This window comes from Acyrthosiphon pisum, chromosome A1 (assembly GCF_005508785.2).
Source record: "Acyrthosiphon pisum isolate AL4f chromosome A1, pea_aphid_22Mar2018_4r6ur, whole genome shotgun sequence".
NCBI classification, from domain to species: domain Eukaryota; kingdom Metazoa; phylum Arthropoda; class Insecta; order Hemiptera; family Aphididae; genus Acyrthosiphon; species Acyrthosiphon pisum.
The window spans coordinates 82,397,328-82,411,203 of record NC_042494.1 but is presented as its reverse complement, the minus strand read 5'-3'; the positions used below and the strand labels follow the sequence as shown (position 1 = coordinate 82,411,203).

Sequence of the window (13,876 nt, the reverse complement as noted above, 5' to 3'; positions counted from 1 at the left end):
TGAAGGCCATGTACTCATCTTCAGGTATTATGACATTCAATTGCTATACGATATAAAAATATATGTTTGTTAAATTATTAATTTGAGATAAGTATAGTTTAAATCAATAAATAATAGTAAAGTAAAAGGGTATACACTATACACTGTACATTATGATAAAAATTCAATAAAATTGTTTTTATAATTTATTAATTAGAAACTAGAAAGACACATTCACTCTTTATGTGATTTAGAAAACTAATTAAAGAAATTGATTAACTTTTTTTAAACTGAGTTAAGTTAATATTTATTTCTATATTAACTTTTAACTTATAGAGTTAAATTTATAATTTATTAACTGTTAACTTTTAACTTATCGATCTTGTGCCCTCTTAACTCAACTTAACTTGACTTAATTATTTTCATTAACTTGCCCACCTTTGATTAAATCATATTGCGCCCTGATTTATCTGTAGCAAAATTATCTATGATTTGGTGGTGAGCACTCTAGTTTCTATAATCGTAATCGATTAGCAGATTTTGTCGCAATATTTATTATTATTAATTACTTTATCAAGACACCTGATTTCCAGAATTAATTCCAGTATTCTAATTGTGGTTTCGGGTGCGGGGTGAGGCGGGTCATTCCACTAAGCACTGTGCGTCTGTGCGAGCAGCTGTCCCCCACCTAGCTAGTAGAGCGGCTATATACAATGTACTATGTAGTAATGTACTCGGCGGCCCGAGGCAGTATATTTGACCGCCTTGGCTGACGTTTTGCGCATGCGTCATTCACAATATTGTACGTGTTTACGCCGCACACCCGTATACCATCTCCCATGCATTAACATAGGCAACGCCGGCAACTGCCTCGTCGAGTGTCGATGTCGAACCTCTAGCGGTGGTGGCGCGCGCTGGGCGCAGGATTAAACTCAAACGGCAAGGTTATTATAACTTATAAATTAAAACGTTACTGCGACGTGACTACGTGAGCCATTCTCCAGTTTCATGCAAGTTGTATACGAAAAAAAAATAATAAAAAAAATAAATTTAGGTAAATAGAATTATGAAATTATGAAAAACTAAAAAGTTAAAATTAACTAAAAAATTGCGCCCCCAAAAATATTGCGCCCTAGGCCAGTGCCTTGGTGGCCTATGGGTAAATCCGCCCCTGACTCAGATTCATGCCAAGGACAGGCGAATATACAATTTCCAATTTGATATTTCGGTTATAAAGGCTAAAGCCACCCACCCCCCTATCTATGGCACTGTTATAAATAATAAATAATATTATTATAGTAATAATATCTTAACCGTGGTGGCGCCCCCGCGAATTAGGTAACGCCATCTGTCGACTGATAGGCGATGGCTAATGCGATACGATAAGTTTTCGTCCCGGTGACTTACGTCGTCGCCACGCTGGCTGCACTGCTGAGGCGCGGAAACAGTGATAATCAATCGCACAAACGGAACAAATCGTAAACAAATAAACAAACCGGACTGGAGATTCAACTATATTATGTCTATTTAGACATATAGTCGAGACTCATCGATTTCGAAGTTTCGAACACTTGTTTCTACTGTCTTGTGTCATCATTCGTATTTGTCCATATTAATATTTGTACTTTTGCATTCTCTATGTGGTTCGTTTGATTCGAGAATTGTTGGTACACAAACCTCTCTATAACTGACGTGTATCTGTGGCTCGACGGAAAATGGCACTCAGGACGTACGGTGACAAGCCGATCAGTTTCCAAGTGGAAGAAAATGGCGAATATTACTGCATTGGATCCGAGGTTAGACAACAATTTTCCACGTAATTCCGTTTAAAAATACAAATGTTTGATGTTTTTTTTATAATTTCGTTTTTTGTCGTACTTCAGGTCGGCAATTACTTGCGACTGTTCCGTGGTTCTTTGTACAAACGGTATCCGGGCATGTTTCGCAGGACCATTACGAACGATGAGAGGAAACGTTTAATTGATTTGGGTAAGTACCTAATTATTTTTTACGGAATGATACTAGGTATCATAATTCACTCATCTTGCAAATTACCTATAGATATTTAAGAATTATTTTCAACATTTTAAAACTAAAAAACTATCAAATAAGAATTAGATATAATAGAAAAGGCCTGTTGTACAAACAGTATTGTATGTAATGTTCAATAATGTCCAAGAACAATGCTATTTTGTTCTATTTTCTTTATCACACTTCTGAGATTGTGAGCTTAAATTTTAATATTTATTTGTCGATATGTCTTGTTTACCTATTAATTAACAGTTAATTAAAACAAAATTACATTCAGTAGAGTAGAGTCTTTGGTCTTTGCTAGTCTTTGAATCGGAGACAGTCAATTATTTATATTATGTATTTATTCACATAAATTTATACACGGATACAGCAGAAACCTAACTTTAAGTCCCAGCAATCCTATATTGTATGTACTAATTTGTATAAATTATTATGACGTCTGTATAATGACTATATGGATGTTATTACAGTTATTTTTGGTTGTAACCAGTGATGCTTTCATCCACAATAACTATATTAAACTTTTATCGTAGGTATTAAAACAACTGATAATATTAAATACTAAAAACAAAGTTTAAAGTAACTAAAAGAAAATTACCTCATAATAAAATCTTTATACAATGTACAAACTAAAATAACAGAGTTTATTATAAGTTATATAAGTAAAATACAATGTAAGTTGAATTTTAAAATAATGAAACAACTTTATTTAATTTAATTTATTTTTGATTTATTTAAGTCAAGATTTAGTGATAAAAATATAAAACATTAATTGTACAATATAATGCTCATATAAATATATAATCTAGTTTTTGAATTTATTTTATCATTTTGGTGATAATGACATTCAGTTATTATAACTAATTTTGATGACTATAGGCCCTTGAATGTCATTATAAACAATTTCTATTGAACCTATATAAAATAAATTATGTTAACATTGATGGTTATCTTTAATACCTTCATTATTGATATTTTATTGATTTCTATTATAACAAAAGTCATTTGAAATATCTTTGCAACCTAAAACTCGTTTTAGAGCTATTTTAAATATCATTCCGTTTAATCTGGATGAGTAGTCCCATCAAGTCTGGATAAACTGTAACTTGTTCTATTGAATTTTATTTGCTATATTCCTTTACACTTATTTTATAAATTTACATGCACTTCCCAATATTATTTTATTACACATTTTGGTGAAATTGATCATTATTATTTATTAATTACATATATTTTAATGTTATTTATGCAGGTTTAAGTGCTCATTGCCTGGCCTCTAGTGTGTCACTATTAAGAGCATCTGAAGTTGAAGATATTATTGATGGTAATGATGAACGTTACAAAGCTGTATCGGTAACATCAACTGAACCATTAATTACAAGGTAATAATAAGTATCAGTATTGAATCTAAATTTGAATTAAATATAAGATTAAAAATCTATGTACCTATAATATAGTATGCTATTTTACTTATTTCTACTAAAAATTGTAATGTGATGTTTTTCCTAAATATTTCATAGTATTTAATAGTAGTTGTAAAGATGATTTCAGTTTCATAAATATGGATTTCATTTCAAATTTGTAAACAAAAATATACTTTAAATACTTTTTTCCTCGCTTTTTTCATTCTATCACTAGTTAATATTATATCAAGTATTAACTGTAATAAGACAATGAAAGTTCTAAAAACAAAATAAACAGTTTTAAATTTAACCGTGGTTTCTATAAATAATCTCATGTTGTTTAATATGTTCCACTTTTTTTAGTTACACTTTAGCAGTTGTGTATATTTTGTATAGTAATTTAATTTTTTTGACCCCTCTAAAAAAACTTATTATATTAACAACTATATTTTTTTAGATTTCCACATGGTTTTTCTAGTAAAGTATGCTATGTTTGCCTATGAGACAATGTAAAATTATGTAAGATAAGAATTGTATTTATGAAAATGAAAAATACTCATGTGCAAAACGAGCAGGTTTTTTTAAATTACATGGGAGCTAATTAAAACCTGTTCTCTTTTATTAAACACTGAAATGACTGTACTGCGTATGCATTTTAAGGCCCTGGCCAGTGGTGTATTTAGTATTTTTTGTAGGGGGCGAATGACAAGAATTTTAGCTTACAGATTACGATGTAATAATTATAATATAATAATAGACATGTATTTAAAGAGCCATGGGGGTGGATTTGTCCCCATATCCGCCCCTGTAAATATGCCCTGGCCCTGGCAGACCCTGTCAATTTTTCATTAAAACGACCTAAGCGACTGACAAAAATGTAGGTACTTCTAGTGTTATAAATTAAATGTATATGAAAATTAAATGAGTGAAAAGTCTGTCACCCTATATTACTAAGGGCCGTTTTTACAATGTCCGGTAAAGTGTCGGTTAACGCTAACTGGATGATAACAGATTTTATTACCGGCAGAATTCCGCCGGTTAAGTGTCGGTTAACTTTAACCGGAGGTCGTAAGAACCAGCCTAAGTATATTTTATTATAATGTTGCTATTAAAGTAATTTATTTTATTATTAATGGATTTTGTATCGGTTGGTGCATATATTTTTAATAATTATTAATGTATAAAATTTAAAATGTTTATTCTTGTCACAAATTTGCTAAAATTGAAGAAGAGTTCCGACCAATGCAAAGTAATCTAGTTTATGCATTCAAACGTCTTTACTTTTTTTAATCAAACCATTGTAAGTACTTAAATTTTTGTCAGGCGGTATAGCTATTCCACATCTATAAATTGGTTTTAAGTATTTTAATCTAATTACTAAATTACATGTGCATGCGGGTAATTGTTTGGAAATATACACAAAACACACTATAAAGAATAATGATTATTGACTACACACACAAAAACGAGCAGTGACTGTAAGGAACAAAATAATTGCCTAAACTCAACTCTTTAAAAATAACACGGTTGACAGGGCTTTAACAGAATTATTTTTAGTAATTTAATGTATTCTTTATAATCATTCAAATAATTAATTCTATATAATAATTAACTTTATTCTATATCTTAAGTAATATTACTAAAAAGTAATGACTAAATCTATTTTACAATTATAGAGAATCTAAAGGAAAAAAATCAGTTCCATGGGTTCCATCATTACCAAACAGTTCACATTTGGACGCTGTTCCTCAGGCTACACCCATCAACCGTAATAGAATTATTCAAAAAAAAGTCAGGACGTTCCCATTATGGTGAGTATTTTATTTGATATTAGTGAATATGATGTTAAGTAATTAATAATAATTAATTTTAGTTATGATGATACTGATCCGGCAAACATTCACGAGAATGCTAACTTTTCTGAATTGTTGGTTCCAATCAGACTCGATATGGAAATTGAAGGACAAAAATTGAGAGATACATTTACTTGGAACAAAAATGGTATGTAAACCAATAAAATAGTGTTTTTTTTATTGATGGGCACATAATTTAAACTAATTCTCTTTTTTTCAGAAAGTTTAATAACTCCAGAGCAGTTTGCTGAAGTGCTATGTGACGACTTAGATTTAAACCCTTTGCCATTTGTACCAGCCATTGCACAATCTATACGTCAGCAAATTGAAGCATTTACTAATGATAATATTTTAGATGAACAACATGACCAAAGAGTTATTATCAAGGTAAATATAATTTATATTTATTTTTAGTTTTGAACACAAATGTGGATTGTTTATAGTGTTTTCTGTATTTCAGTTAAACATTCATGTAGGTAATACATCATTAGTGGATCAAGTTGAATGGGACATGGGCGAAAAAGATAATTCGCCTGAACAGTTTGCCATGAAACTATGTGCTGAACTAGGGCTTGGCGGAGAATTTGTAACTGCCATTGCATACTCCATCAGAGGGCAGTTGAGCTGGCATCAGCGTACCTATGCTTTCAGGTAAACCCTTTTAAATTGTATTACTTAATCTGAGATGTTATTTATAAAATGGTATTTTATTAGTGAGGCCCCACTGTCAGTCGTTGAGACTCCATTTAGACCACCATCAGATGCCGACCAATGGAGTCCATTTCTGGAGACTTTGACAGACGCAGAAATGGAAAAGAAGATTAGAGATCAAGACAGGAATACTAGGCAAGAACCTAATAACTACTCCATTTTTAATTTTTAGCTAAATAAATCTGATATTTACTCAATGCTAATACTAAAAATTGTATATATTCCAGGCGAATGCGACGACTGGCCAACACCACACCAGGATGGTAATAACATCATTATTAAGTATTTTAAATAGTAAGTAATGAGAAAATCCCCCCTCACCATGATACTAACATAAGTGGCGTATGACAATTATGTCTGGAGTTACATAGCGTTTGGATTTTTGTACGAGTTGTGTGATTGTTGTGTTACAAGGTCAAACACTAAAACTTAATTCTAAGTAATAATTTAATAAAAAATATCATTATATTTTAATGTTGCTTCATTGAAAACAAAAATTATTTTCTATTGTTATATAATTGTATTAAAACTTTTCTACTGTTAACAATTTAAAAATGTTCTTTAATTTTACATTAGTGACAATATTATTTACTAGATCATGATTTATGTAGCATTAACAAAAAATTCTGATTAAGTTTAAAATACTTGTAAGTATATAACACACTAGAGTTTATTTATTTACCTTTAATATATTCCACTTATATTTATTTATATAATTGTTATTTTGAAATGATATTCATAGTTTATTCATAGAGGAAAGACTGAATGATTGTTTCCATTAACATTAACTATTGGTTTTTATTACATTATTTATTTTAAGTAATGCTATTTATGGGTATTAATATATATTTTTGTTGTTCCATTGACAACTGAAATTTTTTTAGATAAAACTTCAAGTTTTTAATTTTCACTATAATAAAAACTTTTAACTTATGTCTTGAGAGGTTATAATTAAGCTGTTATCAAAAGTTTGGTATTTTTTAAAAATTATTCTACCTTCAATAAAGTATAAATTATGATTTTGTCTGTGCTTAAGTGTCACCTTAATTTGGTGCATAACCATTTATCAAATTTTAATGCTGCCATCACAGGTATAAAACAAAAACATCATTTTTAACATGAAATTAATAATTTAAAAAAAGGTTTACTAATTTGATTGCTTCTCAAACATTTTTTTCCTGGTACTTAAAACAGGGCACTATGAACAAAAGGTTTTTGCATACGCCACTATTTTCTTCTTCATAACAATATTTTTGTGGTGTATTTAGAAGGAAAAAGAATCAAAAATAATAATACCAATTTAACCTTTGCCATGCATATATTCTGTTAACTAACACGTCTTGCTGCTTAACATTTCACGCATTAATTTTTGTTGAGGATAACTAGTATTGAAAAAAAGTATATAAATGTACATATATTAAAATGAGTAATTAATCTTACATTATAATATGTTTTTTACAGTATTTAATATTATCACACAGAATAACATACAAAAAAAAAAAAAATGTTTTCTTCTTACAACTATTTAAAATTAAAAATAATACATTTAAAAATTATATTAATTATTTGTTTTTTTTTTTCAAATGTTATTTATTTGGCAGTAAGTTAACTCGCCTACCGTGAGTCAAACCCAGATCAAGGTTCCATCAAAGCTCCATGTTAACATCTTCAACGGCGATACAACTGCAACATTTTTTTATTTAAAATTATTATACGTATAACATTTATATAAAACAAAATTAGAATAATAAATCATTTTTATAATTTATTTTTAATTGTGCACATTCTGTACAAATCAAACTATTTACTTCAGAACTTTGGTACTAAAATTTCATTGAAATCTAAGAGTGGCTTTGTAATATTGTGATTAGTGTAATACTTTATTATGTTACGGTTACTATGGTAACTTATTGTAAAAGGAAAAAAGGTGCATCACCAAACTAACAACTGTTTTCTGTTGTTCGTTTTGACAATGTAATTGAGTTTTTAATATAAAAATCTGAACTAGTATAGTATGTGTCTGAGTATCTTTTATGCATACCTGGTAGACTTTTACAGTTTACATAATTTAACAAATTAAGGTGTAGACAGTAAAATAACAAACCTTTTACTGCATTTAATTATTGGTTAAACTTACTTATTTTCTTCAACACACATTACATCTCTGTTGTTAATTTCGTTTTCTTCTTCATCAGTGATCTCGGTTATCACGACAGTCGATTTGGGTTCCTGGTACTGAGAGAATGAACGGACTAATTCCACTAAAGGCTTATTGTTCCATACAACAACTGCGTTGGTTGGTCTTTCTCTAAAGTATGACAGAAATACATTTTGATAACAGAAATTAATATAAAATATTATATTTAATATATATTATATACATACACTTTAGTCAGTAGTGGTTGAGGTATGATGGAATCGATCTTGTGAAGTTTACGCAATTCTTCACACATGACTAATGTAGCCTGAGAATCTGTTTTGGCAGTTTCAGGAATGTTGGTAGTCTCCATAAGACTAGGATTCTCCACGGTCTAAAACAAAAAAAAGTTTTCAACGGTTCACATTACAGAACCCAAATAAATACTCACATCCATTTCACTGACGGCACTGCTAACGCAGTAATTATGAGGCTTGAATTCACTGCTGATATGCATGTCCCGTAAACTTGCGGATACTTTTTCTTCGGTGATGCGCATTTTGGGTGGCTGTGTAAGTCTGAAAATATTTTAATTTTGTAATTTCAAACATTATATGCAGGATTTACACGAGTATACAACTTGCTTTTACACGATAAAATATATAATACTATTTAATATATTCAGCGAGAGAGTTCTAGACAATGGAAATGGTTTTGGCTCCTCGATCATGTATAAGCAAAGTTTTATGAAACACTTACTCGGCGTCCAAATCGATTTTGCGTTTCGGCACAGACCCAAAATTGTTGGGATGGTATGTGGAAGTATCCAAAGGCAGTGGATTACTTGATCCTGTGAACCTGTAACGAAAAAATAGTATAATATAAGGTCGGCAGTTAGATGACGTCTGGTCATCTCTACAACAAACTGTGTTGTGGTGACGGTTACACACTTCATGACGTGCGTGCTGTTGGTGTTGGCCCAGCTGTACGCAGGTGGTGTGATCGACGAGAATGTGTATGGGAAATGTTGGTAGTCTGGTGTGAAAGCTGTGAAGCCGGATGGCTGTTGGTGGCCAAACTGCTGCAGTGCGAACGGAACGTTGGTCGGCGGTGTCGCGATGGATCCGACCGGCGGCGGAGGCGTCGGAATGTATCCGGTCGGCATCGTAGGGATGTATCCGGCTGGTGGCGTCGGGATGTATCCGGCCGAAAGCGGTGGCGTCGGAATGTATCCGGCCGCCGCCTGGTTGGTGGCCATAGCGTCGGAAGACGGAAACGCACGTTTGAACATGTCGCCAGGGACCGTTGCCAGACCTACGGGACCTTGCAGCGGCGGTAGAGGATAAGGGGCGAAACGCGATTCGCGGCAGTGGCGATGGCACAAACAGTAGTGATCGATGATCGGCAACTGTCCTGACGGCGGCACTCGGAAGGGGAAGATCGCCTTTTCGGAAACCACCGCCGTCGTCTTCTTCGACTTTGCCGTGTCTTTTCTGTTCACACAAGTCCGGTATTCACGACCACGGACAACGATTAGCAGCTGTTACCGTTGACGTCTTGCCGACAACAAGACGTTTCGTCGTCCGAAGTCCAGTCGCGGTCCGCACTAGAAACATCAAATCTCCGTCAGACGCCGATGGATGGAATTTAACAGTTGTGTTCCGGTAGGAATAGAAAAATAATGTAAAATACGTTAACGAAAACTGATGATTGTTTACCAAGATCCGTGTCGTATTGTTGTTGCAGCTCTGTGTCGATTTCGAACTCAAATGTGTCGCAATAACACCAGCTTGTTATCAGTCGGGTTATCAACCGTTTAACGTATCTAATCTCTATGGAGTGAGGTTACGACCGCTTCGGCGTTACCTCCGTGACTGGTTTCTGGAAGATTCTAGAAGTTCCTTTGCTAGTGAAATCTAGTCTTCTAGAAATTTCTCACCGAAATACCGAATTGTCTACAAGGTAAATCCTTGGTATTATATCCAATATATGTATGTATAGGTATTTTATGTTTTTTAAAAAAATATTGACAATTTTCGAGGTCCATCAACATAATACCTACATCAAAATAATTGTTGCCCTCCGCCGAAAAACAAATTTTTCTTTTTCAATGTTTGTAGACAATTGATGGACAATATTAAACCCGATCAACTGAGCGAAATTCTGGGATCTCAAATGAATGTGACAAATATTTGTATAATATACGTATAGACTAATTTAGAAATTAAGATATAAAAATAATAAATAAACCAGAAAAAAATTAAAATTTTTAAACAGGTAGAAAATAATATGTGGATGTCATATTGATATTGTTGAAACGAAAATGTTGATCAATAAAGAAACACTGGCGTCAGATGAATCAAATCCAGATAGTGAATTTGAATTATGCTAAGAACATAAATTAAAATTAGAATTTTTAGAATTAAATAAAATAAAATGATTAATTACTAAAAATAAAAAAAATATTATGGTTACAAGTTATTTTATAATATTGTTATATTAAGAATATATTTTTAACGGTTTTATAATGTGGGCAGTGATTACACAGCTAGCGGCACTCGTCTTCCGCTCCTCGGCGCCGTCGCTCCGCTCCGCAAATAGATAATATCCCCTGACTTGCTATGCAACACCACCTTAAATAGGTTACAGGGTAAGTTATGTCGTAGTATATGGGCAGTGATTACGCAGTTAACATAAAATAATTATAAAATAATTTAAAAATTCGTTATATAAGAGCGTTAAAATAAAGCGTTGCGCGCATGAGTATACTACACTTTTATAAAACACCGAAAATAGTGAACTATAACTATAACTGGCCGCACCTTTTGGTTCTGAGCTCAGATTGATGTATATTCCTGTAATCTGTAGGTATACCTACTACCTACCTATAATCATTCCGGCATTACTTATACCTACAAGTAGTTAAATTTAACTGTATTATTATTTATATCATCGATTATATAATAAAGAGTTGCTAGGAGACTACTTTTACTAGGTAGCCTGTAACGAAATGCTCTGAAAATAAACCGTGATTCAGTGATTGTGAAGTAGAATATAGTAACTACATCAATATTCAATAGACTTCCGAGAATTGTATTTAAATTTAGATTAAAAAATTAATCAAATAAGTATACTGATTTTTTAAGTTGTGTTAATAATAAACGGTTATTTAAGATGCAAGATCCTAAAACCAAGCCAAAGAAGATGATAAACATCGAAGCTGATTGCGTTAAAGCAGTGAACACGTACATGCAAGTTAAAGCTGAGTCGAACAATTTTATCAAGTTAGTCCACAAAAATTGTCACTCATAATACTTAAGCGACAGGCGCGAGGCGTATACACGTTTATTACAACTATTTAAAATATAATTAAAACCGTGATATTATGATGAGACCTATAATCGGAATTTATGCCTATTTCATGAGACGTGAGAGTTTTTCCAGTGTGACGTGATTTCGTACTGAAAACGCGTCGGCCCCGACCATAGACGCAAATAGCGTTTGGGATTTGGGGGGCTAAAGCCTTACTTTGATAATATTGAATAAGCTTAAAACAAAACGTAGGGAATGTTTGGGGGGCTATGGACATTTTTGGTATGGCTTAGCCCCTAAAGCCCCCCCCCTATTTGCGCCTATGGCCCCTATCCTCTACTTAACTTGAATATGCGATGATGTTTCGAGATGTTATACAATATTTTTTTACTAGTGAATATTTTATTTTATTTTTAACGCCAAATGGCAGTGTGAGTGTAACTACATGAATAATTAGTGTGTACATTAGGTACATTATAGTACAATGTACAAAATAATATGAAATTTAGTATTGTGAACATGCAATAGATAATAGTTTAAATAGCTTAAAACTATTTCTAATTAATATAGTAATTAAATATTTAAATGTGACCAGAGGAATTAGAGTAAAGTCGTTTTCAGCTATAAGCGTGTGGTGTAATGACTAAAGTGTGATTATGCTCGTGTGATGTTTTATTATTAGTTGTTACGAGTAAATGTATTTCATTAATTATATTTATTTTTACTTTAAAATTATTAATTAAATAATGACTGTATAATAACATTATGGTGTGTTGAACTATTATAGGAAATTTCCAGAATGGGATAGGTTGCCAAAAACTCTTGACAACGAATTAATAATAGCTGTTCGCGAGCGAGATGCCGCCAAAACCCGCCTGGAAATCAAGCGCAAAGAAAAAAAAGTGTTTGACCGGGAGATGAAGGAAAAGTGGAAAGATCTAGAGCAAAAACTTAAAGAACTACGAGAAGAAGAGTTGAGACATGAAAAGTTTTCTTCGGTATGATGAAACTAAATTGTGTGCATAATATAAAATGATATATGTACAATACGGTAGTTAATATTGAATAATAATATCATATATTTTCGTGTGTACCTAGCGTTGTAGCTAATAAATACAATAGTTAATAAGTAATAACTAATGAATAATAAGTTAATAAGTATGTATAATATTTAATGAAAAATAATAAATTAATAACTAATAAAAAATAAGTAAAACACACACAGTCATGTTCACAATTATTGAAAAGTCGTATAAGTACCCAGATAGCAAGATAACATTTTTTGATTGTTTATATTTTATTACTTTTATAACGATGACATTATTTAATCATTTGGATTTCATCATATTTTGATTAAATAATATGATATTAATGATTATATATTGTTGTTTGGTCACCGGTTTGAAATTAAATAAACATCAAAAACATAACATCAATATATTGTTATTTTGAAAATTATAATATAACCATACAATTGTATTATTTTAAAAATATTGTTCCCCTAACATACTATTGATTATATATTTCAAACAATTATCAAATATAATTTTGCCATATTTTTTATGGTTAATAACACGTCTCATATGATGTAAATATAATAAAAAACATTAAATATGTGTTTATTTAATGTCAAATGGCGGGGTGGGAGAGTTACTCATTATGTATTCTATGATAATAAGACTAGGTATGGGTAACTGAAATAATAAATGACTTTAGCACCTCTAATTTTAGATTCTGAGTGGAACGATGAATGTATTGATTTTACAATGATGTGTGTTTTTTTTTATTTTTTTTTTAAAATTTTTTTTTTTATGCCTGTGTACACGATAAGTAGTGGAAATAATGCTTCGATTATCAACTTCAGTATCTTGTTCGATTGGAAAGTGAATATCGTTGGTGAATTGAGGAGGTCAAAATTTAAAATTCACAGTAATTTTCAAAAGCACCGTGAAAAACAAAAGAAAAATTAAGGAAAAACGGGAATTTTTAAGCAAAATCGATTTTTCACAAAATTGAATTTGGTTTTTGGTGTAACTTTAAAACAAATGACCGTAGATACATGAAATATTCAATGGTTGTTTATAATTCCATTTTCTATACACGATAACAATTTCAAAATATTTTGATTTGTTTTGAGCTGTTTACGGACAATTTCAGTTTCCAATTTAATTAGTTTTTTTTCTATGAATGTCAATAAAACTTTATTTGTTGAGTAAAAATACTTGAAAATTTAATACAAGGCTCCTACTATATTGTTACAATGAGATTTAAAAAATATTAAAACTCCTTAGTCACAGTTTTTTTTTATTATCATTTAAAGTTCAAAAATTGACACAATATGTAAAAATCACGAAAATTAGCAAATTATTTTGAGTTAATAATTCGTAAAAATTTTTCTTTTTAGAACTAAGATTTTAAAATGTAATACAACATTCCTTATAGGTTAA

At 31.2% G+C, this 13,876-nt stretch overlaps 3 protein-coding genes across 4 annotated transcripts in view; 2 read left to right on the top strand and 1 right to left on the bottom strand.

Annotated features, from left to right (window-relative positions):
- Positions 1–1,461: 1,461 nt before the first annotated feature.
- LOC100165311 (SWI/SNF-related matrix-associated actin-dependent regulator of chromatin subfamily B member 1) lies at positions 1,462–7,995 on the top strand. 2 transcript variants are annotated; one of them, XM_003242900.4, is made up of 10 exons: positions 1,462–1,775; positions 1,863–1,968; positions 3,266–3,395; positions 5,093–5,227; positions 5,290–5,417; positions 5,490–5,656; positions 5,730–5,920; positions 5,984–6,115; positions 6,208–6,274; positions 7,582–7,995. In XM_003242900.4, the coding sequence occupies exons 1-9, from the start codon at positions 1,695–1,697 to the stop codon at positions 6,245–6,247; spliced, it is 1,110 nt and encodes a 369-aa protein (XP_003242948.1). In that variant the 5' UTR covers positions 1,462–1,694; the 3' UTR covers positions 6,248–6,274; positions 7,582–7,995. The 2 variants fall into 2 exon arrangements, with proteins under 2 accessions (XP_003242948.1, XP_001944745.2); XM_001944710.5 differs by having other exon boundaries at positions 1,463–1,775; positions 6,208–6,243.
- LOC100161897 lies at positions 7,280–9,966 on the bottom strand. Its single transcript, XM_008182508.3, has 7 exons — positions 9,836–9,966; positions 9,068–9,723; positions 8,877–8,975; positions 8,569–8,695; positions 8,366–8,511; positions 8,118–8,288; positions 7,280–7,663 (listed from the first exon to the last, which is right to left on the bottom strand). Exons 2-7 carry the CDS (start codon positions 9,406–9,408, stop codon positions 7,627–7,629), a joined length of 921 nt encoding a protein of 306 aa, XP_008180730.1. The 5' UTR covers positions 9,409–9,723; positions 9,836–9,966; the 3' UTR covers positions 7,280–7,626.
- Positions 9,967–9,974: 8 nt separating this feature from the next.
- The window catches only part of LOC100572150 (coiled-coil domain-containing protein 42 homolog), a 7,429-nt gene continuing 3,527 nt past the window's right edge, over positions 9,975–13,876 (top strand). The window contains exons 1-3 of the mRNA XM_003242901.4: positions 9,975–10,079; positions 11,292–11,401; positions 12,217–12,427. Of these exons, the coding sequence (XP_003242949.1) occupies positions 11,292–11,401; positions 12,217–12,427 (321 nt within the window). The 5' untranslated portion in view covers positions 9,975–10,079. The remainder of the gene's footprint in view (positions 10,080–11,291; positions 11,402–12,216; positions 12,428–13,876) is intronic.

Excerpts from the sequence above, each read along its gene's own strand:
- LOC100165311 (XM_001944710.5), top strand. The coding sequence starts at position 1,695 with ATGGCACTCAGGACGTACGGTGACAAGCCGATCAGTTTCCAAGTGGAA. Across the intron at positions 1,969-3,265 it reads GAAACGTTTAATTGATTTGG|GTTTAAGTGCTCATTGCCTG; the intron begins GTAAGTACCTAA and ends TTATTTATGCAG. Across the intron at positions 6,244-7,581 it reads GCCAACACCACACCAGGATG|TAAGTTAACTCGCCTACCGT; the intron begins GTAATAACATCA and ends TTTATTTGGCAG.
- LOC100161897 (XM_008182508.3), bottom strand. The coding sequence starts at position 9,408 with ATGTTCAAACGTGCGTTTCCGTCTTCCGACGCTATGGCCACCAACCAG. Across the intron at positions 8,512-8,568 it reads GTGCCGTCAGTGAAATGGAT|ACCGTGGAGAATCCTAGTCT; the intron begins GTGAGTATTTAT and ends TTTTTGTTTTAG. Across the intron at positions 7,664-8,117 it reads ATGTGTGTTGAAGAAAATAA|TTGTATCGCCGTTGAAGATG; the intron begins GTAAGTTTAACC and ends AAAATGTTGCAG.